At 35.4% G+C, this 24,298-nt stretch overlaps 1 protein-coding gene across 5 annotated transcripts in view; it reads left to right on the plus strand.

Annotated features, from left to right (window-relative positions):
• Positions 1–24,298, plus strand: part of RPS6KC1 (ribosomal protein S6 kinase C1) — a 118,184-nt gene that overhangs the window by 12,779 nt on the left and 81,107 nt on the right. For 3 of the 5 annotated variants that reach the window (XM_045536487.1, XM_045536489.1, XM_045536488.1), the window contains exons 4-6: positions 5,409–5,524; positions 10,824–10,917; positions 21,851–22,213. In XM_045536487.1, the coding sequence (XP_045392443.1) occupies positions 5,409–5,524; positions 10,824–10,917; positions 21,851–22,213 (573 nt within the window). Of the gene's footprint in view, positions 1–5,408; positions 5,525–10,823; positions 10,918–21,850; positions 22,214–24,298 lie in introns of those variants that run through there. The other 2 variants (XM_045536490.1, XM_045536492.1) reach the window with 2 other exon arrangements.

Raw genomic sequence — 24,298 nt, forward strand, 5'->3', positions numbered from 1 at the left:
TTTTTTTTTCAGTGTGGTTTGTGTATATATACTCATTAACTATAATTTAAAAAATGTTATATTACATGTATTGTTTTGTAAGTTGCCTTTTTAAACAGCAGTTTATTGGGAATACTTTGCTATGTGAATAAATATTCTTCTAGAATTGTGCTGCAGTTACTGGTGCCAAAAAGGTTGGGATAGCGAACACATTTATATGTTCCTCTATTCATTTACAAACCTGCATGTATACATGTATATGTGCACATATATTTGTATATAAACATAACATATACATATTTTAGAATTCATGATATCTTTTGTGAAACAAATTTTCATATATTCAGTTTTTATGTGTTCAATTGTATGTTTAGTTCTCTCTTTACCATTCTTTCCCCCCAATTTTGGGTTTCTGATCTTGATTAGAAATGTTTACCCAAATCCTACATTTTCTTACAAGAAGATTATTATAGTTTTAAAAAAAATTTAAAATAATTGATGAGGAATTTATATTTGAATGGGGTGTCAGATGATGCTTTATTTTACTTTTTTTTTTTTTTAGGTAGATAGACTTCTAAGATCTCTTATTAGGTAATCTTATCTTTTCCCCAGTGAAGTTGAGTTACTGTCTTTGTTATGTATTAACTTTTCATTTGAGTTGCCATTAATTAAGGATTTTCTCTCCTGTGACATTTATTTGTCTGTTCTTTTTTTTTTTTTTTTTTTGAGACAGAGTCTCACTCTGTTTCCTGGGCTAGAGTGAGTGCTGTGGTGTCAGCCTAGCTCACAGCAACCTCAAACTCCTGGGCTCGAGCGATCCTACTGCCTCAGCCTCCCGAGTAGCTGGGACTACAGGCATGTGCCACTATGCCAGGCTAATTTTTTCTATGTATGTTTTTTAGCTGTCCATATAATTTCTTTTTATTTTTAGTAGAGACGGGGGTCTTCCTCTTGCTCAGGCTGGTCTTGAACTCCTGAGCTCAAACAATCCCCCTGCCTCGGCCTCCCAGAGTGCTAGGATTACAGGCATGAGCCACCGCGCCCGGCCTCTCAGCTGTGTTTTAAAGAGATTTCTTGGAAGCTACAATATAACTTTTATTTATATTTTGTTTGTTAGAACTTAGTCCATGTCCACATCTAACTGTAAGGCAAGCTGGCAGTTGTACTCTTTTTTTCTGGGCTGTCATGTACCCAGTTAAAAATCAGGGCAGAAAACAAGAATAAATATTTGGATAGCAACTGGTAACATATTCCCGAGTAAATAAAGCAGTGTATACTGGATGTTAGGAGTCCTCTAATTCTATCGTCTCCAACCCCTGGGCCAGGGACCAGTACCTGTCCATGGCCTATTAGGAACTGAGCCACACAGGAGGTGAGTGGTGGGCAACTGAGTGAAGCTTCATCTGTATTTATAGCCACTCCCCATCACTCGCATCACTGCCTGAGCTCCTCTTCCTGTCAGATCAGCAGTAGCATTAGAGTCTCATAGGAGCGCGAACCTTATTGTAAATCCTGCCTGTGAGGTATCTAGGTTGAGCGCTGCTTATGAGAATGTAATGCCTGATGATCCGAGGCGGAGCTGAGGTGGTGATGCGAGCTCTGGGGAGCAGCTGCAAATACAGATTATCTTTAGTAGAGAGGTTTGACTGCACAGAGACCATAGGAAATCAGTTGCTTGCAGACTCATATCAAAACCCTATCAGTGAGTGACAAGTAACAATTAAGCTGCATCAGGTGGCAGGCTTTATAGTGACAAGTGAATTGACGTACATCAATTGTACAGCTGCATCTGGTGGCAGGCTGTAAGTCAGAATCCGACACTTATTTTAGTCCATGCTTGGCCTGTCTATGATTTTATTTACCACTTCTGTCTGTGCCTCTTTCTTATACTGGGCACTTGGCTTAGTCACAGTTTTGGTAAACCCAGAAGCTAACTGTAGCAAAAATAAGTAAAAAGCAAACGTTGCCAGAGAGCTTCTTTGAAGAGGGGAAAGGACCCAATGATGAGGCAGCAGAAGACTCTAAGACTGCCAACAAAATGAAAGCTGCATTTAAAAGAAAATACTGAGAGTCTTACTTAAATTATGGGTTCATTGAAATAGGTGATTCACGTTCTCCAAGCCTGCTTTGTATAATATATGGCTACCCAGTGAAGCCACGAAACCTTCAAAACTGCTTTGCCACATGGAGACTAAGCACCCTGCATTAAAAGACAAGCCTTTGGAGTTTTTTAAAAGAAAAAAAAATGTGAATACGAAGAACAGAAGGCAATTATTGAAGGCCACCATGTCATCAAATGCTCTCTGCACTGAGAGCATCATTCTTAGTGGCTAACTGCATTGCTAAAGCTAAGAAACCCTTTACTATTGGTGAAGAGTTGTTCCTGCCTGCTGCTAAGGACATACGCCATGAACTTTAGGAGAGACTGCAAAAGGTGGCACGTGTTCCTCTTTCTGCTAGTACCATAACTAGATGAATTGATGAACTAGCAGAGGATATCGATGCACAATTGGTAGAAAGGATTAGTAAGTCACTATAGTACACAATCCAGGTTGACGAGTCTACCAATGTTGACAGCAAGGCAACAGTGCTTGTTTTTGTGTGATATATTTTTCAGGAGGATGTGCATGAGGATATGTTATCTGCACTTTTGTTGCCAACCAATACCACAGCTGCAGAACTATTCAAGTCTCTGAATGATTGCATGTCAGGAAAACTGAATTGGTCATTTTGTGTCATTATATGCATGGACACAGTGGCTGCCATGACTGAGCAGCTTTCTGGTTTGACTACTTGGGTCAAGGATGTTGCTTCTGAATGTGAGTCTGTGCACTGTGTCATCCATAGAGAAATGCTGGCTAGCTGAAAAATGTCACCTGAACTAAACAATGTTTTGCAGGATGTGATTAAAATTATCAACCACATTAAAGTACGTGCTCTTAACTCACGTTTGTTTGCATGGCTCTGTGAGGAGAAGGACTCAGAGCACATGCATCTTCTCTTATAGACAGAAGTGAGATGGTTTTCTAAAGGTAGATCACTGGCCAGAGTTTTTGAGTTATGAGAGCTGCTCCAGAGATTTCTTTTAGAAAAACAGTCACTCACCACTGTCAGCACATTTCAGTGACACAGAATGGGTCCCAAAACTTGCTTGTGTGACATGTTCAACCTGCTCAACGAACTCAATCTGTTACTTCAGTGGAGAGCGACAGCTGTTGTTCAAGTCAGCAGGTAAAGTGGCTGCATTCAAAGCCAAACTGGAATTATGGGGGAAATGAATGAACATTGGTATTTTTGACATGTGTTGAACATTAGCAGAGATTGTGACAGAGACTGAGCCAGGGCCTTCTTTCTCCCAGCTGGTGCAAGATCACCTATCTCAGCTTTCAAAAGAGTTTGAGCATTACTTCCCAACCACAAAAGACCCAGAAACTGGGAAGGAATGGATTCATGACCCATTTGTGAATAAGCCAGGTGAATCGACTTTGTGCTAGAAGAGGATCAACTGTTTGAGATCGCAAATGACAGTGGCCTTAAAAGTATGTATGAGACAACTTCAAATCTCCATACGTTCTAGATTAAAGTCAAGGCATAATATCCTGAGATTCTCACAAAAGCACCGAAAGGCCTGTTTCCATTTCCAACACCATATCTTTGTGAAGCAGGGTTTTCTGCAGTGACAGCAACCAAAATGAGATAACGGACTAGGCTGGACATAAGCAGCACACTTTGGGTGTCACTGTATCTCATCACCCCCAGATGGGCCCATTTAGTTGCAGGATAACAAGCTCAGGGCTCCCACTGATTCTGCATTACAGAGAGTTGTATAATTATTTCATTATATATTACAATGTAATAGTAATAGAAATAAAGTGCACAGTAAATGTAATGTGCTTGAATCATCCTGACACCATCTCCCCTTTTCTGTGGAAATATTGTCATGAAACCAGTCCCTAGTGCCAGAAAGGTTGGGGAGTGCTGCTCTAATTGACTGACAGTTGCCAGCTAACTTTACTTAGTCCTGGGCTCCTTGATGATGCTGATAAAAGTCATAAACCCTTTCCCTAGGAAAATGTGTGTGTATACATATGCACAGAATTCTGTAGGATTGTTGTTTCCGGAACCCATCCTAGGGGTCTGTCTATGTGTGAACCCACTGTTAAGATTTCCTGTTAGAGTGTTCCATTGTAAGACAGTTCTTTTTGGAAAGTTTTTCTAAGTTTTCATTATTCATTCATACAGTCAACAAAAATTTGCTAGCATGCTTTGTATGCTAGTCACCACGATAGCACTTGAAGATTCAAGGACACCATGGTAAGTGCTTATTAAGTGCTTATTCTGTCCCTTGCATGGAACTGTGGGAGTCTCAAGTACATTATTCATTTTCTCCATTTTATAAATGAGGAAATAATCTGCCTAAGGCTTTACAGCTAGTGAATGGTAGAGCTAGTGTTTGAACCCGGGTCTAATGCCAAACCTTTTGTTTATCATGAAATACACCCTTTGCTATAACCACAAGACACATTGAATGGAGGGTATTTTAGTGGTTCAGTTTCAAATTCTTGCTTTGGGTTTTATAACTAGGGCTCTTTTGTGCCTCAGTTTTCTGCTAACACTCTGCAAACACTTAAAAAGTTTAAGTATGTGATGATGCTACTCTTTTGATTTTGTATTTTTTTGAATCTGTATTGCAATCTGTATGATACGTGACATGTGACAAATGCCAACTGGTAGTCTAATCTAAGAGTAGTACAAAATGATCATATTTGAAAATGTCTTATCAGCATTCAAATTGTATATATCATTTAAAAAATTCTATGAAAACCACCTTTGGATCACCTTGTAAAGCAGAACTCTATCTGGTGCTCTGTGTGTTTTCTTTTTTCTTACAAGCTTGCTGTCATGTACGCTGACAGCATCACACATGGAGTTTAGCATAAAAGCTTTTTGCTTCAAGCTGAGGTTTTTGACCCCACTGATAATACAGATGTTCTCATAATTTCCTCTCTTCCGCGCCTTTATAAATCAAAAAGAGTAGAAAAGGGAAAATTATGTGAGTAATTACAGTATTAAATTACTATAGAAAACCATTTGAGTTCTTTAAAATTCTCTTTTCAACTTTAGTTTCAAATTACCAGCTTCTTAAATGGTAAGTTTCTTACATTGACAGGCCTTCGATTATGAATGCACCATTTATTTATCAGTTGACACCTCTGCCTCTTATTTTATCAGAAACATTATTTTCTTTTCTAGTGAGCACACTGCTGATTCTAATTGCAGAGACTAGATTTGACTTCAGAAGTTTGCATTAAAGTACAGCAAATAGGCAGTGGTGAGCCTACTGCTGTTTTCTAATCTTTGGATATAAACTATCATAAACCAGTGTTTGATCATTCTTTCCTCAAGTGTTGATTCTTATTTAATTCTAGGGCGATTTGATGAAGCTGTCATTGAAGAGAGAAGACAGTGTGCTGAAGACCTGCTACAGTTCTCTGCCAATATTCCTGCTCTTTACAACAGTAAACAGCTTGAAGATTTTTTCAAGGTTTGGTAGTCTTTCTGGAATTATGTATATGTTATTAAATACTTTTATTTTCTAATTTGTAGTAAAGTGAAATAGAAAATGCTGTTCACTTTTGAATTTCATCATTTACTAAAAACATAGAAATTAATAGCTAAATAACAATTTCTGTGGAATATCTTCTATTTTTAGTGTATATAAATATATTTTTTTAAAAGACGGGGCTCACTGTATTGCTCAGGCTAGAGTGCAGTGGGTGTTCGCAGGTGCGGTCATTGCACGCTACAGCCTGGAACTGGTGGGCTGAAGTGATCCTTCTGCCTTAGCCTCCAGAGTATTTTTGATTCACAGAGTTAAAAAATTGATATAAAGAGCTTAGAGATCTAATTCACTCTATCATAATTTCAATACATTTAAAAAAATTAGGTATCATGAAACTCCAGCAGTTATCTTCATTCTTTGAGGTGTCTTTCAGTGACAGATTTCTCTTTGGAATATAAACCAGTACAAGTCCATATTAAACTTGTTATAATTATATTGATTCATTTAAAGATATAACAAAAATGGTCACTACACGGTTTTAGAGAGTAGGCCAGTGGAGGTTATATTACCTAAGATCATTGGATATTAGTGTTTTTAGTTTCTTGAAATGTAATGCTTTCATTGTAATTTCTTTACCATTTTTAATAATCATTTTTTAGCTTGTTTTGCACGGAACCTGTGTAAGTTGTCTATTGGTGTCATTGTCTTTACCACATTTTTCTTGTTGTATTTAATTGGCCTTCTAGAAAAAAGCTAATAATTTTGCCATAATTTTTTTCCCTCTTTAACTAGAATCTACCCATTTGTGTAAATTAAATTTCTTAGAATATATAACTAGCAATATATGTGAGTAGTGGGATATTTAATTTTTCTGATCCTAGTGAGTCTACATAAGGAATTTTTTTTTTTTTTTTTTTTTTGAGACAGAGTCTTGTTTTTGTTGCCCGGGCTAGAGTGAGTGCCATGGCGTCAGCCTAGCTCACAGCAACCTCAAACTCCTGGGCTCAAGCAATCCTACTGCCTCAGCCTCCCAATTAGCTGGGACTACAGGCATGCGCTACCATGCCCGGCTAATTTTTTTTTTTTATATATAGTTTTAGTTGGCCAGATAATTTCTTTCTATTCTTAGTAGAGACAGGGTCTCGCTCTTGCTCAGGTTGGTCTTGAACTCCTGACCTCTAGCGATCCACCCGCCTCGGCCTCCCAGAGTGCTAGGATTACAGGCGTGAGCCACCGCGTCCGGCCAGGAATTTATTTTTTATGACCTGTTGTAGTTTACTGAAGAAAGTTGATTTTTTGAAAGACATTGCAGACTTAATGACTTATAGTAACAGAAATAAAAATAGTAATAGAAAAGCTCATAATAATAGCAAGATTCCTGATGATTGACCTTGTTGCTTAATTTTTCATTGTTGTGCAGACTAGATTGAAATCATATATTTGGCTTCTGCTTATAACCCAATGCAGATCTTTAGGATAAAGGCCAAATCAAATTGACAAAGTATTTAGCTCTTTGCTGTTCTTTGTTATAGTTGTTTCTATGTGGCAGGAAGTCTATACTTATAGAAAAAGGCATTATTACTAAGGAAGAAGGATATTACTTTATAGAAATAGTGAAAAGTAGTATGTACATTAACATGTGACACAGGGCTAAAAAATTTAGTCTAGGGATTATGGAAGTCAGATTGTACTTTAAATAATTTAAATAAAAGTTACCTGTTCATTCCAGTTCTTTTAGATCTGGGAATTCCTGACTGTAACTGATGCTGGAAGTCACTTGTTTTTAGACTTTGTGAAGCGAGACAATCATTTTTAGGGTTTGTGAAAGATTGGACAGTTGAAGAGGAGTCGAGCTAATCTTGGAAAATACCTTGGAACTGTCTTAAGTAGTGTGCTGGGCAGGAGCAGGATACTGATTTGGGAATGTCACAACAGTGATATTCAGTCTTAAATAGAGATAAGAAAATATGGTCTTTGAAGGTTATTTAGCTTCAAGCAAAACAAAAAAAGAAAAAAGAGAAAACAAAGCTCACCATGTTAACTTAAACAAAAAAGAGATTTGTCTTATACAACAAGAAGTCTGAATGAGGAGTGTAGTCCAGGGCTGGTACAGAGCTCAATAATGTTATCAAGGATCTAGGTGTCTGGGTTTGGGTGTGAAAAGCAAAGGACAGAAAGAAGCATGCCAGTTTTTAAAAGCTTTTCCAGAAACACTGTCTAGAGATAATCCTTCTTATATTTCATTGGCCAGAACCAGGTCACATGACTATCTTTACTTTGGAGGACTCTGGGAAGATGACTCTTAGCTTTCTAGTTCTGATCATGGATGAAGGTGGGGAGGGAAGGTTTTGGGGTAGCCAGTCCACAGGTTGTGCTACAATATCATAGTTTTTTTTTCTCTGTAGAAACACTGATGATACCACATGCAAATGACCATATAGCCACTTGCTTAGATTGAACCTTTAAAAAAAAGCACATACGTAAGACAGGAATAGTATGATGAACCTCTGTTACCCGTCACTCAGCTTCAAAAATTAGCAGTATATTGCCAGACTTGTTTCATCTATACTTTCCCACTCCATACTCTTTACTGGTTATTCATTTTTAAATTTTTTACAGTTTTATTGACATACCTTCAAACTTACCAGTAAGCATAATTCACTGACTTTCAGTAAATTTAAAGAGTTGTGCATCTTTCACCACCATCCAATTTCAGATGATTTCTATTACCTCAAACACATTCTCCGCCCACTTACTAGTGATCTTCTTTCCCATCCCGAGCTCTGGGTGGTCACCTGTTTCTGTCTATAGATTTGCCTTTTCTTGACATTTCAGATAGATGGAATTATACAATATGTGGCCTTTTGTTTTTCACCTCCTAGCATAATGTTTTTGAGCTTCATCCAAGTTATGTATCAATATTTCATTCCTTTATATTGCTGAATAGTATATTATATAGATGACAACACTTTTTATTTACCCATTGACAAATTGCTGGGCATTTGGATTGTTTCTAATTTTTGACTTTTATCATAAATGTTGCTGTGAATATTTGTGTAGAAATCTTTATGTGGATATGTGTTTCCATTTCTCTTGGGTATATCCTGAGGAATGGAATTGCTGGATCCTGTTCTAAGTTTATGTTTTTAAGAAAGGCCAAACTGTTTTCCAAAATAACCATATCCTTATATTAGCCAGCTGCGTATGAACATACCAGTTCTTCCACAACCTCACCAACACTTGGTATTGTCTGATTTTTAAAATTATAGCCACACTAGCAAGTGTGTAGCATATTAATTTCAATTTCCTATTGATGTTGAGCTTATTTTCCTGTGCTAATTCATGTATCTTCTTTGGTGAAATATCTATTAAGATCTATTTTTTGATTGGGTTGTTTGTCTTATTGAATTATAAGAGTTGTGAATATATTCTGGATAAAAGTCCTTTATCAGATGCATGATTTGTAAGTATTTTCTCTCAGTCTTTAACTTGTGTTTTCCTTTTCTTAATGGTGTCATCTGACGTACAAAAGCTTTTAGTTTTGATAAAATATAATTTATTACTTTTTTCTTTTTTGGGTCATGCTATTGTTATATCCAAGAACTTTTTGATTAACCCAAGATCATAAAGATTTTTCTCCTATTTTTTTCTAGAAGTTTTAATCTTACATTTAGGTCTGTGATCTGTGCTTAGTTAATTTTTGTATGTGGTGTGAAGTAACAGTCTAAAATCATCTTCCGCATGTGAATATCTAATAGTCTCAGCACCATTGAAAAGACTACCCTTTTCCCATTGAATTGCTTTGGCACTGTTGCTGAAAATAAATTCTAAAGGTGATGGCTTATTTCTGGACTATTGGTGTGTTCTCTTAATATATGTGCCTGTTCTTATGCCAGTACCATACCCTGGTCATTGTTGCTGTTTAAACACTTGTGCCAGTATATACTTCCCACTTAATGCTAATGATTCTTTGTGTTTTAAAGTCTAAGCAGTTTTTAAGTTTGCCCTGGCTGTTACTTTGAGGTCTCTTGTATTTCCTCTATGCCTGCATACCACCATCTCATGGTTTTCCAGATATTTGTGGATAGCTTGGTCCCTCTCTGGTCTCTCTCTTACTGTATGGGTAGCCAGCTTATTAAGATGCCCATGTAGCTGTGTTATATTCTGGATCTCCCTGCTATATGACTGGTCTTTTGCTGACTACAACTTCAGGCTTGCTGAACCCATTGGTCCTTGCCATTCATTTGGCCCTGAGATTGCTGCTATGACTGATAACGTTTGTGTAGGGTGTGTTTTTTCCTGCGCTTCAATCCAAGTCATGTCAGCCTCTTCTGGAAGTGAATCTGCTCATTTTCAAGGCTTGCCTTCATACATTTGCTGTGGCAACCCTGCTGAGATGGGGAATGGTAGCACCCCCAGGCGAGTACATCACAGGCATGCATAGTTCTTACCTGTGGTTCTGTGGTTTTTCATGAGTAACACTATTTCATTTGTTTTATACTTTGGTCTATTTCCAGAGCCCTCGGTGGTTGTTTTGGCAAATTTCTCCAGTTTTATTATTGCCTTTTAGGGAAAGCATTTGCTGATATACTCACTTCCACCTAGATGGACTTTTCATTAACAAAAAAGTATGAGATGCTTTGTAATGTGAAATTTTTTTACTGCATTCTAAGGAATAACCAAAAGGTTATTATTTTTGAACTAGAGATTTAAAATAGAATTGTGGTGTTATTTTCCTGCTGTATCCCTCTAGTTCCTATAGAACAGTTTTTATGATTATTTTGTTTCATTAAAGATTTGTTCTTTATTTATTTTGTATAATATTATTTATTAAACTAGATAAATATCTTTAGGATTATGAGCTAAAACATTTTATATTTTTATTTTATTTTGTAAGATCTTATAAATTTTAAATAGTAGACTATTTTTAGAGCAGTTTAGTGTTGCAGAAAAATTGTCCAGAAAGTATAGTTTTCCCGTCTTCCTTACCTCTGCTCCCCAGTTTTCTCTGTTATTATTAAATAACCTTAATAACCATACTTAATAACCTAACTAATAATATCTTGGTATGGTATATTTGTTACAGTTAATGAACCAATATATTGACATACCTATTGATTTTTTTGAAAGCAATTGTAATCTGGTTTAATAGGTTAATATAGTAGTTTCTGTAAATCTACATATATACTCAGAGATAACTTGTTTATTGATTTTTTTTTTTTTTTTTTTTTTTTTTTTTACTGTTAATGACAGTGAAGCATAATTGTTCTGATCTTTTTAGGGTGGAGTAATTAATGATGGTTCTGAATTAATTGGTCCTCCTGAAGCTTACTCAGATCCCCTCATTGATACTTTTCCTGAGTGTAGTACAGAAGGTAAGAGATTTTATTTTTTGTATTTCAAAGGTTTTGATTGCATAAGGGTATAAATCGTATCTGCGTTGCAAAAAACCGATGTATATAGGAATTTGAGGATATTTCACTAATTCTAAGATTTTTTTCTTTTACATTAACATCACTGATATCTCACATTTAATTGGCAGCTTTTTTATTTCTTAGTGGTATATAAAATAGTGGTTAATCCTGCAATTAATGGCATCTTAGATTTGATGAAATATGTCATAATGAGTAGTTTGGATTTATATTGTTTAGTATAAAGATGCCTTACTGAAGTTTATGTAGCAACATCTGACTTTTAGGCAATTAATTTCAAGACTGGCTTTAAAAATTTAGTCATTTACCCAGAAAGAATAAACATAAGGTAGTTTTAGTGTTTTTGTTTTCTAATAACATGAGTCTAAATCAAAGCACTTTTTGTACTTTTAATCATTTTAATTCAAGAATGCTTTATCTCTTGTTTTATTCCTCTGTCAAGCCATACTTGGAATTTATAGGACACTTTAAATACATACATTTTAGCTTTTGGATTTCCATAACTAGTTTTCTTTTAGGGAAGATCATGGAATTAAAAAAAAAATCTGAAGATGTATGGTAGGGGTCCTTAAAAAGAAAATAGATAATTAGATTTGTTTCAGGTGGCTTAGGTTTGGTTTACGAAAAATAAAATAATAGACAAAATAATATTTGTTGATCTCTTTGATGAGTAAGAGTCAATGGTAGAGGAGAACGCTTTGTGACCCCTACGTGGGAGGCAGCCACATCTCACTGTAGTGCTGGTTTTGTGAGGGTTGGTACTGCTGTCGTACGTACATCAGCAGCCACATTGGCATAGATCTGTTGCAGCAAATTCCCATCTTGATTTGATTTGGTAAGAGCAACAAGTTGCTGTCCATTCTGTGGCCTGATGCACTTAAATTTTTTTCTTTTGGTGCTACCACATTAGAGAAATAGTTAGCTTTTATTCTTTCTCATTGTGCCTTCCTTTGACTTAAAAGCTAAGTTCGTTAATTTAACCTAGTGTTCTGTGTAATTCATGGGGGCCACCTGGCCAGGTGTCTCCTTTGGGCCCTCAATACCTTTGACTCCATCCTAATTCTGCCAGCGTCTTAGAAAAATTTTGTTGACAGTAATTTCACTTTATGATCTGTCATGTTTTTTGGGGAAAAATTCTTCCCCAAATTCTTCATGACCTGACTTAATCAGAGATCCTTGCTAGGGTTGGAAAATCTAGCCCCACCTTGGGACCCCAATGTAATTCTAAAGCTAGAACTAGTTTCCCTGGAAACTGACTTTTCTGGGTTAACTTGATCTGACTGTTGCCTCAGTTTCCCTACTGCTGAGAAAGAGGAGTGTACATTTTCCACTTGTAAAACCATACTGATTATGTGTAATATCCAATAGAGAACAAGTAGGATAGTTTATTCAATGAGGAGTACAGTTCTTAGAGATGCAGAATGTTTCTTTTCTTTTTCTTTTTTGGTACAGGAATCGAAGATTGTGTGATGTGGAAGTGGCTATATTCTTTTAATATCCATAACAAGCCTTTATTATTATGTGTGAGTCATGGTGAGAGAAGGGTATTTCAGGAGACTATTTTGGTATAACATGTAAATACTAAAATGGGAGAGGTACAGAGATCTTTTAATCCTTTGCTGTAGTCTAGGAGAGAAGGGGAGGAACATTATTATTAGGAATGAATTTTCTTGGGATAGAGTTCTAAAATATTGAAGGCTGTTCAAGGTCATCAGGTGGCTGTATTAATGTTGAAGGAGATACACTCTAAAGCTAGGGTGAGCATATAATTTATTGTCCCAACTGGGACACTTCTGAGAATTAGACAGTGCTATTAATAAGTATACCAAGACCACAAGCATGATACAGGACTGTCTTAGGCAAACAGACTGTCTTAGGGTAAGGGTGACCCTACCTAAAGCAGAGTTTACCTCTGAAGTTTCAAAAAGATGTGTTTCTGTGGAAGGATTTATCTTTTAGTAGTGTGCTTTTATGAGAGAAATTGGGGCCAAGATTTCTGTTAAAAACACAGAAAAAAGAGTCAGGACACCTAAAAGGAATATTGACATTTTATCCTGTCAGTGCAGTTGAATTTTTCAACCATATTACTATCTCTCAAACACACTGTGATCCATGGAGAATGAAAATCATGGAGCTGGAAATGCTGTTAATGCTTATGTTTTTTTCTCCCCTCCCTTTCAAAGCTGTTATGCTTGGCTAATTAATCCTGCTGAAAGATACCAGGTTGACAAATATGGATAGATCAAAGTGTCAAATTCACTGCAAATTCATTGTTATTTGAGAGAGAAAATGGCTTTTAAATATCATGAGATTGCCCGGCATGGTGGGAAAGTGGAAGATTTACTTTACATCACAAGGTCTGCAAACTCCAGAGACAACCAGGGGAGAGGGCACCTAGTAGCAAAAGAGCAGGAAAGCTGGCAGCCAGCCGGGGCCCACAGGTACGCAGCGAGATGGAAGGTGGCAGAGGGATTGCGGTGGCAAATGCTCGTGGTTTGGATTGAGAGCCAAAATGTGAGGAGGTGATTCACTCCATAACAGCTCCTCTGAGTGTACTATTTTAAATGGTGTTTTGAAGGTGGATTGTCATTTTTCATACTGTGATTTAGTTTGGCGGTGGAGTGAGCCAGAGGGGCAAATCTTAATTAGTCTGCTGTTTCAAGGTCCTTCAGTTACAGTTAGAATGACATGACAAGTTTATCACTTCTCTGAGAACAGATGTAGAGGCTAAGTGATCATTATTTTTGTTAGTACCTTAAAAATGTGAGCAGCAGATCCCAATTTACTTTGAAATGAAAGTTTTCCAAGGAAAACACGAAGCCTGGATTTCTGTTTTTTTAAATTACAGTTCATTTATAGTAGAGTGGGATAGAGAAACCCCTTTAAGTTTTCATAAAATCAAGAATTTGGTGATAAACTGGTAAATATATTTTATTTAATGTGAAACTGAAATTTTTTTTTCCTCTCTCTTTTTTTTTTTTTTTGCTTAGGAATTCTCAGAGACCATGAAACTGAAAATTAATGAAATTATTTAGTAGGTTTTTAGACAAAAAGTTAATATTGTTTTACGTTAATTAAATGAAATGCTGGTTAGTCTTTATCTCCTTTGTTCCAAGAAATTAAACTGTATTTTCTCAAAGATGAAAGAAGATCTTATTGGTTGCTAACATCTTATTTCCATTTTAAACTTCTATCTTTTTGTTGAATTAAATTTAGCTATGAAGTTATTCTGACATTTGTGGAAACCTGCCCAATTTGGTGCATGGGAATGGAGCTTCTTGACATGTTTCTCTCATCTGTTGGCCTGTTTGAAGGATGTAGGTTGCTTTATTGCCATGCTGGCCTTGATATCAGAGCCTTTGATGTTGGTATGGTCTCATCTGGTAACCTGTGTCATTTCCTCTTCCTAATACATTACATGATTTCCTTTTCAGTTTTGGGAGGGACGTTTTCCAGGTTCATGCTGCAAATAAAAGAAAATAATTTGGTGATCATAACTACAAACAAATTGAGAGATCAAGTTTTTATATGTAGCAGATCTTAAGAGTGAATATTCTTAAATGTCTCATGGAATAGCAAAATCTACCCTGTATTTTGGCTGTAAATTATGGAATAAGAACTCCCCAATTGCTCATTATGACAATTGTAGAGACAAGAAAGGATCTACTAAGCTGTCCTGGGTTAGCCATTTTAGAGAAATTGAAATATACATTTTGAGGATAGCATCTATTGCTGGTCTTTGTAAGGGATCCCTTAAAATGACATTAAACCCAAGATTTATATGTTTATTTGATGGCAGGGTAATAATTCTTTTCTGTATATAAACAAACATGAAGATTATGGTTAAACTGTGTTAAATTGAATGTCGTTAATTATATTTAAAACAGGGACTAATTGGAAAGATGTATAGTTATTTAAGCACGGAAAAAATTCTGTTTCAAAATGCCATTTTCTCTTTTTATTTGTGTTATTTTCATTTACTGGATTTAAAGGTGATGCTTGGAGGCAGTATCATTTTAAACAGGAATATTCTTCAGTTGATTGGCTACTTTAAACTAAATCTGTTTTTAAGATAAACTTAAAGTCTATGCACTACACTGCACAGTTTTGTGTAAAATAACAAAATATAGAAAATCTAATTAAGTAATTTAAATTTAAAGTAGAATTTAGTGCAAATGTCCACTAGGTGGCACCATGAGAACTCTAAATCTTGTTACTGGGATTCTTCTAGGTCCTCTTGTATTAGGTATGTTAGAGTATCTGTTGCTTACTCAGTTTGAAGAAACTGTTTTTTCTCTTGAGGGCTTATTTACTCTATTTTATTTACTGTACCTTATTAATTGAATTTGCTTTGGTGGAGGTACTGAAATAGGAAAAAAGAACAAGTCATTTTACTCAAGATAAATACAAATGAGAATGTGTCAGTGTTTGTAAGTACGTATGCAAATTAAACAAATGATACAAATTATAAATATTGACTCTTAACCCTTGAGATATTGAGAATAAATATTGGACATTGAGAGTTTACAGGTTGGGTGGGGCAAACAACAAAAAATTCATGGTATGTCTGGGAATCCAGGTTTTAGAGTAGAAGGAAATATTAGAAATAATACAGTTAAATTTCTTATTTTACAGCTAAAAAATTAGAACTTCAGGGAAGTTAGGCCTTATTTATGCCTAAGGTACTCCAGGTATGTGATAGTCCTTACAGAACTATATTTTGAAATGAAAAGAGTTAATTTTATGAAGGGGATGCAGGGAGAATATGTATTTGGTATAGAAAGCTCAGCGTGAGCTACTTGGCTATGGGGGACAGGCTGGATATCCTGGAGTCTAGAGAAGGTATGGAGAGTAGCAGAATAAAAAGTTCATTGCATTTAAAGGGAAGCCAAGTGATACTTCTTTATTGTTCATGATCAGATAACAGTATTAGGGTTGTAATTATGACTGCTGTGTTGTTTTCTGAGGTTATTCTGTTTGCATCAAATATACGATAGCTGTTTTGATGTTCTTTTTATAAAATTTGAAGAGTGAGGCATAGACATGTCCCAAGGATGTTATAAAAATGTGAAACATCAAAGGAATGGTTCTTTTTAGTAACAATAGCTGTTACTAAATGATGAGTAGGGAATCAGGTACAGGAATCTTAACTAGCATTAAGCTTTAGATTTGGATGTCTATTTAATATCATATTTATAAAGGCTGTTTCTTAATGGTAATGGATATGTATGTCTTCTACCTCAGGGTAACCTTTGTTCTGTTGGCTAGATATCTTGCTTTGTGCATGAAGCATGAGTCATTGCTACTAGGAAAAATAGAAATTCCCTTTTGTTGACTATGGCAATATTTGAACCTCAGGGCTCAGTGAAAGCTATCAGCTAATAATAATGAGGCCAGGTATTTTATATATAGTCACCCATGAGAGACCACCTGTTGTTCTAAAGGAAACTGATCTCTTTTTACAGATGGTCTTCAAATACAGATTTTTGATAGTTTATAGTATAAAGATTTATTCTATGGCAACTCAACCTTTTCCCCTGGGGCCTGTCTTTCAGAGATGGTGTCCTAGACAGATTTCACTATACTGCCCTACTCTGAGCAGTTCAAAGCACAGAGGTAAGGGTAGGTAGGTGAACTGGGATGCTAAATAAACCCCTCATGTCTGTAGCTGCTTTTTAACAAGTCACCTGGGGCCCTCTAATAGCCCTGAGACTTGAATCTCTGTGATATGAACCTGGAGGGAGAACGCTTTCATAGAACCTTTGACTTTTTCCCCTTGTATCACTTCCAAAAAAAGCTTAGGTTTTTACCTTGATGGTGTTGGTGAAGGATGCACCTTTTACTCTCATGATGGCCCAGAGGGCCCCTTTAAGTATGGATCGACTTCAGCTTGGTTTAACTTTTGACAAACAGTCTCTATATTGTATCAGATGTCAGTGGTTACCCTGCCTTATCCACAATGTCCTTCCTACTTACCTAAAGAGAACCTGTCACTTGCTTGTTGCTTCCTATATCTTACTTATTAACTTTCTTTCTGGGTTTTAGGGAGCTAGTCTCCACTTTATGTAATGCTGATACATAGTTTTATATAAAACAAGTTGAATTATAGGACTTTGATTTTTGGAAGCTGAATAAGCATTGTATTAAGCAGATGTATTAAAGGTATAAGACAAACTAGGCACTCAGTATTTATATGTAATATACATATATAAATGAGATTCATTGCTATGGTGGTAAAGGAAGCTTTAAAACGTTATCTTTCTTTCCTTGAGCTGGTTGGAGAATACTTCATTGAGAAAAAGGGAATTTAGAAATTGCTTAGCTGTGGAAGAGAAAAATATCAGTGCGTACTAGAAGCTGATTAGTTGTAGTGAGTGTATGGTCTATACGGTTGGGCTTTTCAGGCATGGTAGGGTGCAACTTAAGAGGAGAATTAAAGGAATAAGTAAGGTGGGCAAGGAAGAGGTGACAGGGGTTAGCCTGCTTTAAACAGATCAGTCTTTATAATCATGTCTGACTGCTTAAGTGATGAATTTCTTGGCACTGGCTGTGGGGTGATCCATATAGGTTTATATTTCATAAATGATGCCTGTATAAATTTCTTTATGTTCAAAGAAATTCTCAATTTTAGCCCTTGCTGCATATCTTTTGACATCTTTCAGTTACTGAACTTTAGAGCTTACCACACACAAAAAATATTATTAAATCCTATTACAGAACCACCTGTAATCCCACCATACCTAGAAAATCACTATTAATATTTAGTATATCTTTCTATCCTTTTTTTCTGGGTTTGTTTTAAAATTAGAGTTCTAGTATATGTACTCTTTTGTAGTTTGTCATTTTTGCATAATATGGCAAATACTTTAGCATTAAACATTCTTCTATAATATTATAGCTATATGACATTTTATCATAGGGCAGTATCATAATTTCCTATTGTTAGGAATTTGTGTTATCTCCAAATTTTTATTAATTTTTGTGATGGACATTCTTGTATATAGGTCTTTTTGTATGTCTTTCTTGTTGGTATAAATTACTGAATTTCTGGGTGTGAAAGATAAAGCAGTTTTTGTGCTTTTGATTTGAATCACCAAATTGTCTTCTAAAAAGTGTTAAACCAGAATTCTTTTTGCTTCCCTTTGGTTCTCCTGATTTGACTAAAAAATTTCTCATCCTAACTAACCTGCTGGTTTTTTGTTTGTTTGCTTGCTTTTAAAGATTATTCATTTAGAAATTAGTTAGAGTTTGAAAAGGGAACACTGTATAGAATATTCACTTAATTTTACTATCTGACTTTCTCCCCAGGTGCTCTGATGATCTTACTTTTTTGATTTAATTTCATTTAATTATGATTCTCATTGTTAATAAAATAAGGTTGGAAAGGTAAGAGGAAGTATGACTATGTTACTAGATTTTTGTGGTCAAAAGCCAAGAAACAGTATACATAACTTTATCCTCTTTCCCTTTGGTATTATTGTTCTTGTTAGAGAGGAAAATCAGGCAAAGCATGAAACAGGACAATGTGATAGATGGTGTGAAGGTTATAGTGACAAGACACCAGAGAACAGACAAAAGGTCTATAATACAGCATTTCCTTTCTTTTGTGATTAGCTGTATAAGCCAGAACTTTTTTTTTCCAACTTTGTTTATTAATTTCAGTGGACTAGGTTATATAATGGCACCATTTAAGGAAACAAATTTGCCTTGAAATACATCAAATATTTTTAAATTATTTAAGAAAAAATCTCTCATAAAGTTCACATGTATTTCTCAGAATAGTAGATAAGTAACTTTATAGATTGGTGTAAAAGATTTTGATTATGAAGCACTGTTTGTATGGCTGAAATGTCAGAAAACTGAAAAGATTTCCACTAGGTTCAAGGAACCTCATTTGAGATTGTGGGTTTAATGAAATCTGTTTCTTTTTGTTACTGGATTTAGTTCTTTTTGGGCATTCTAAGGATTTGGAAAAAAGTTGAAAATGAGGATATATTGGCAGGATGCCACAGTAGTGTCTAAAGCTGATTTAAAATTTGAGCTTAGCTGCAGGAACATGTTTTTACTCAGACTTACTTTATTTGATATGAAGTAAGTGATTTGAGTCTAAAATTGGGGTTGGCAAACTATGGCCCATGGGCCAAATCTGGCCTGCTACCTGGTTTTGTATGGCTTACAAACTAAGAATGGTTTTTATATTTTTAAATGGTTGAAAAAAACTAAAAGAATGTGATTTTGTGATGTGAAAACTACACGGAATTCAAATTTGAATGTGCATAAGCAAAGTTTTATGGGAGCACAGCCATGCTTATTCATTTATGTCTTGTCTATGGCTGCTTTTGTGCTACAGTAGCAAAGTTGAGTAGTTGTGACAGAGACCCTAAGTAGCCTGCAAAGCCTATAATATTTACTTTCTGGCCCTTTATGGAAAAAGCTAGCCAATCTCCAATTTAGAATTGTATAGTTTAATCCACCTTTAATTTTGATTTAGTATATAATCCTAAGGAAATTATTTTCTTTCTAATGTATTTTCTGAGAAACTTGGCAGTTACTATTCAGTGGTGATGCAGATCTCATATTCGTTCCCTAACTATTTTTTTATATAACCCCATTGTCAATCTTATTTAATGATATAGATCAGTTGCTCTCACACTGTGACCTTCAGATCCGTGGGTGTTCCTCAGATCTTTTCAGGGGGTCCACAAGGCAAAACTTATCTTGATAATAATGCCAGGATATTCTTTGCCTTTTCACCGTGTTGACATTTGCACTGATGAAGCAAAAGCCATGGTGGCTGAAACTGCTGTGCCTGGGCCTGAATCAAGACAGGGGCACCAAACTGTAACAGTATTCATTGTACGTACTTGTTAAACCAATACGAATTTCTCCTATGAATGTCCTAGATAATGCAGTAAAAACTGTTAATTTTATTAGATCTCCACCCTTAGTACACGTGTTTTTAATATTCTGTGTGAAAAATGAGAAGTATATGTAAATCACTCTGCATACTGAACTCCCATGGTTGTCTTGAGGAAAAGCCTTTGTGTAGTTGTTTGAGCCATTTGCTGAACTAACTGCTTTTTTCATGAGACGCTATTTTGCTTGAAAGAACAATTGACAAACTGTCATTATTCAGACTTGGGTATTTGGCCAATTTTTTCCTGAAAGTGAATGAAGCAAGCTGACACTTCAAGGAAAACAACTGATAGTATTTGTTGTCAATGATAAAATTCAGATTTTCCACCTAAAATTAGGATTTTTAGATAATTTCTTACTGCCATTTTGGGTTTGGCAGTTTCTCAATACTTAAAAATTTTCTTATGAGATCAGTGGTGATATTAACAATTTTTTTGTGATATTGTAATAATATGGTTTCAACATTTGGAAGATCTGTGTAACTCAGGGAACCAGTGTTTTCAAAATGACTGGTGTGTGATGTTACAAACTCACGTGCAGGTAAAAGATCCATTCAGCGTGCGAGATAGACCTATGGATTTGAAAGTAACAGAAATGGAAATCTCGTTGATAGGATTTTATATTCCACATTGCAACTAAGCTTTAAGAAACTACCACTTCTAGAATTTTGGTGTAGTATCAAAGAACAATATCCACAATTTTCTGAAAAGGCTACTAAAATACTTGTTTCTTTTTAAGTTACATATCTATGTGGCATTTTCTTCATATTTTCCAAGTAAAACAACATATGACAATAGATTGCGAGTGGAATCAGATATGAGAATCTAGCCATCTTCTGTCAAGCCAGACATTAATAAGATTTGCAAAAAATGCAAAACAGTGTCACTTCTTGCACTAAATTTTTTTTGTTTTGGAAAATACAGTTATTTTTCATAAAAATTATGTTAACATGTAATGGGCTATAATGTTTCTTTTAAAAATTTTTCTCAGACTTATTTTCTAAATATAAATATTGGTAAATATTTACAGATACAATCCACATAAGCAAAAGATTTTTGGAGTCCACAATCCACATTTTTAAAAGTGTAAAGGGAGGTCCTGAGACCAGAAGGTTTGATAGGTGTTATAGATTATGATCTGACTGTGAAGTTAGTTATGTGAACTGGGACAAGGAATTTTCACTATTAAATAATCAGTTGCACCTATTACTCATTTTTTGTCTGAAAACTAAGATGCAAATATAGACCGAAGTTCTTTCCAAATGCTTGTGGAAGAGGCTGAGACAAAAATTTTTAAAAATTCAGTCTTTAAAAAAACCCAGATAGCTTACATTTTCCAGATATGGATGACTACCTAAAAGGACACCTCTGAGGATGCATTGTATAATTGTATATAATTACAGTTTGAATGTCCCTAATCTTAAAATCTGAAATCTGAAATACTTCTGGTCCTAAGCAGTCTATTATGCTTTATATGCATTAACTCTATTCCTCATTTAAAACCTTGCATAATAAGTAATATTATTAAGTAACTTGCTATTGGTCTTTAAGAGCTCGGATTCAAGTACTTTATTTTTTGCCTTACTCCAAAGCTCTTACGCTTTTCCCTTCATCATAATGCTATTGTCTATAGCAGCTGTGTATGCAAGCAACAGTTTTCTGTAAACTGTTTACAAGGTCTTGTGGTCAAGACTCTTTTTGGCAACAAGGCCAGATAAAGACTTATTTTCAATTTTAGGTTGATGATTAGGGCAAGGAGATTGTCTTCCAGAGTTATAGAGAGAAAGTGCAAAAGTGAATGGAGTAAGCTGAAACAAATTGTTAGACACTGGTTTCCATCAGTAAATTACAACCTTCCTAATAGATTTGGATAATATGAAAAAATGAATAATTAGCAAGATTTGTATTCTTTTGGCTGATCTCAATTTAATATCTGTTTACTATTGTGATCATATTTCTAGGCTTCTCCAGTGACAGTGATCTGATATCTCTTACTGTTGATGTGGATTCTCTTGCTGAGTTAGATGATGGAATGGCTTCCAATCAAAATTCTCCCATTAGAACTTTTGGTCTCACTCTTTCTTCGGATTCTTCAGCACTAGGGGCTGTTGCTTCTGACAGTGAACAGAACAAAACAGAAGAAGAACGGGAAAGTCGTAGCCTCTTTCCTGGCAGCTTAAGATCCAAGCTTGGCAAGAGAGATTATTTGGAGAAAGCAGGAGAATTAATAAAGTTGGCTTTAAAAAAGGAAGAAGAAGATGACTATGAAGCTGCTTCTGATTTTTACAGGAAAGGAGTTGATTTACTCCTAGAAGGTGTTCAAGGTATAATTTTATCTATATTAATATATTTTGTTATGTTCTTATGTTGGTATCTGGAAAAAAGTATATACATGTATCTTCTGTATAATCCCATATAAAAACAAAACTGAAAATGAGGAAATACTGAAGCTTAAATGACCTATGTATGGAGATGTACTTTTAGTTACATGAGATATTAGACGTTATCAGAGGTACTTAACTCTCCACTTTGATCAATTAATTTACAAAAGCAGGATTAAAAAAATCAAGTATCTAAGTCTTTTATACGAACAGTAATGTTTTTTCTGACTTGATTACATTGTTTACCCTCTTTCACCTCCTTCAAGAGTAATCCACATAGATTCTGTAATGTACTTACTTTTTAAAAAAAATTTTTAAATTTTTAATTATTATGGGTATATAATAGTTGTATATCTTTATAGGGTACATGTGATGTTCTGATACAGGCATACAATGTGAATTAATCAGATCAGGGCAATTGTAGTATCCATGACCTCAGGTATTTATCATTTCTTTGTGTTAGCAACATTCCAATTCCACTGTTTTAGTTATTTTAAAGTATACCCTAACTCTGCGGTTACCAACTCCCAGGCTGTGGCCTGATACGGGACCGCCCATTACCACCTGAGCTTCATACTGCTCTCCTCCAACCCACAACACCCTACCCTACCCAACCCCGGTCTGTGGAAAAATTGTCTTTCATGAAACTGTTCCCTGGTGCCAAAAGGTTGGGGACTGCTGCCCTAACTCATTGTTGATTATAGTCACTTTGTTATGCTATCAAATATGGTTCATTCTATCTAACTATATTTTTGCACCTATTAACCATCCTCACTTTATCCCCTCCTCCCTGCTACCCTTCTCAGCCTCTGGTAACCATCATTCTACTCTCTGTCTCCATGAGATCAATTGTTATTAAAATTTGCTCCCACATATGAATGAGAGCATGTGAGATTTGTCTTTCTGTGTTTGGTTTATTTCACTTAACATGATGTTCTCCAGTTCCATCCATGTTGTTGCAGGATTTCATCCTTTTTTGTGGCTGTATAGTATTCCATTGTGTATATGTACCACAATTTCTTTATCCATTCATCTGTTGATGGACCCTTAGATTGATTCCAAATCTTGGCTATTTGTGAGTAGTGCTGCAATAAATATGGGAGTGCAGATATCTTTTCAATATACTGATTTCCTTTCTTTTGGATCTATATAACTAGTAGTGGGATTGCTGGGTCATATGATTGTTCTATTTTTAGTTTTTTGAGGAACCTCCATACTGTTCTCCATAGTGGTTATAGTGCATTTACTCTTGATGACCTGAAGAGACAAACTGAATGAGCTTTTAAATTAAGAACTTAAAAGATTCTTGGATTTGCCTACTATTCTGTTCTTTGTTGTAGTAAATTCTCAGCTAATTAATGGAGGTGATATGGGACAGGTAGATGTAGCTCCTAAGTTAGTAACCTCTCATCCATCTACTTTCTAGCTTCTGAAATTTTTATGCTGTTGTATTCTCTCTTAGTCTTTGTCCTTGTGGGCTTTTACCTTAAAAAAATTGTTTTACTGCCATGTTAATAGACTTTCAGGAAGGAGCATAGCTAAATAAATGTGTTCAAGTTGCCATCTTTAACTGGAAATTGAGCTTTTGCAATCAATACCTATTTTGGTGGGCTTGGGGAAACAAACAGCTTTTAATGTTTTGTGTGCGTAGCAATAAGAGGAGTTGGAATCTTGTAGGGGGTTTTTTTTGGTGTTTGTTTTTTGGTTTTTGGGTTTTTTTTTTTGTTATTGTCATATTGAAGTTGCTGATATAACCATTTGGAATCTGTTGACGCAGTTTCAAATAATTGATTCTAATATTCATTTCCCATTAATTTTTTTTGTCTTGGTATGGTTATATAATTTTAACTATCACTTTTAAGGTTTCTAGTTGAGAAACTACTTTTGAATTCTCTTGTTTTCATGGTTTGATTGATAGGTCATTTCGATCCAAATTTTGTTTATCAAATGCTTTCAAAGTCTGTTGGGTTTTTGTTTGTTTGTTTGTTGGCTAGTGGACCATTCTGGTCTTAAAGCTCTACTCATTTT

The sequence above is a fragment of the Lemur catta genome, chromosome 23 (genome assembly GCF_020740605.2).
Source record: "Lemur catta isolate mLemCat1 chromosome 23, mLemCat1.pri, whole genome shotgun sequence".
In the NCBI taxonomy this organism is placed as follows: Eukaryota; Metazoa; Chordata; class Mammalia; order Primates; family Lemuridae; genus Lemur; species Lemur catta.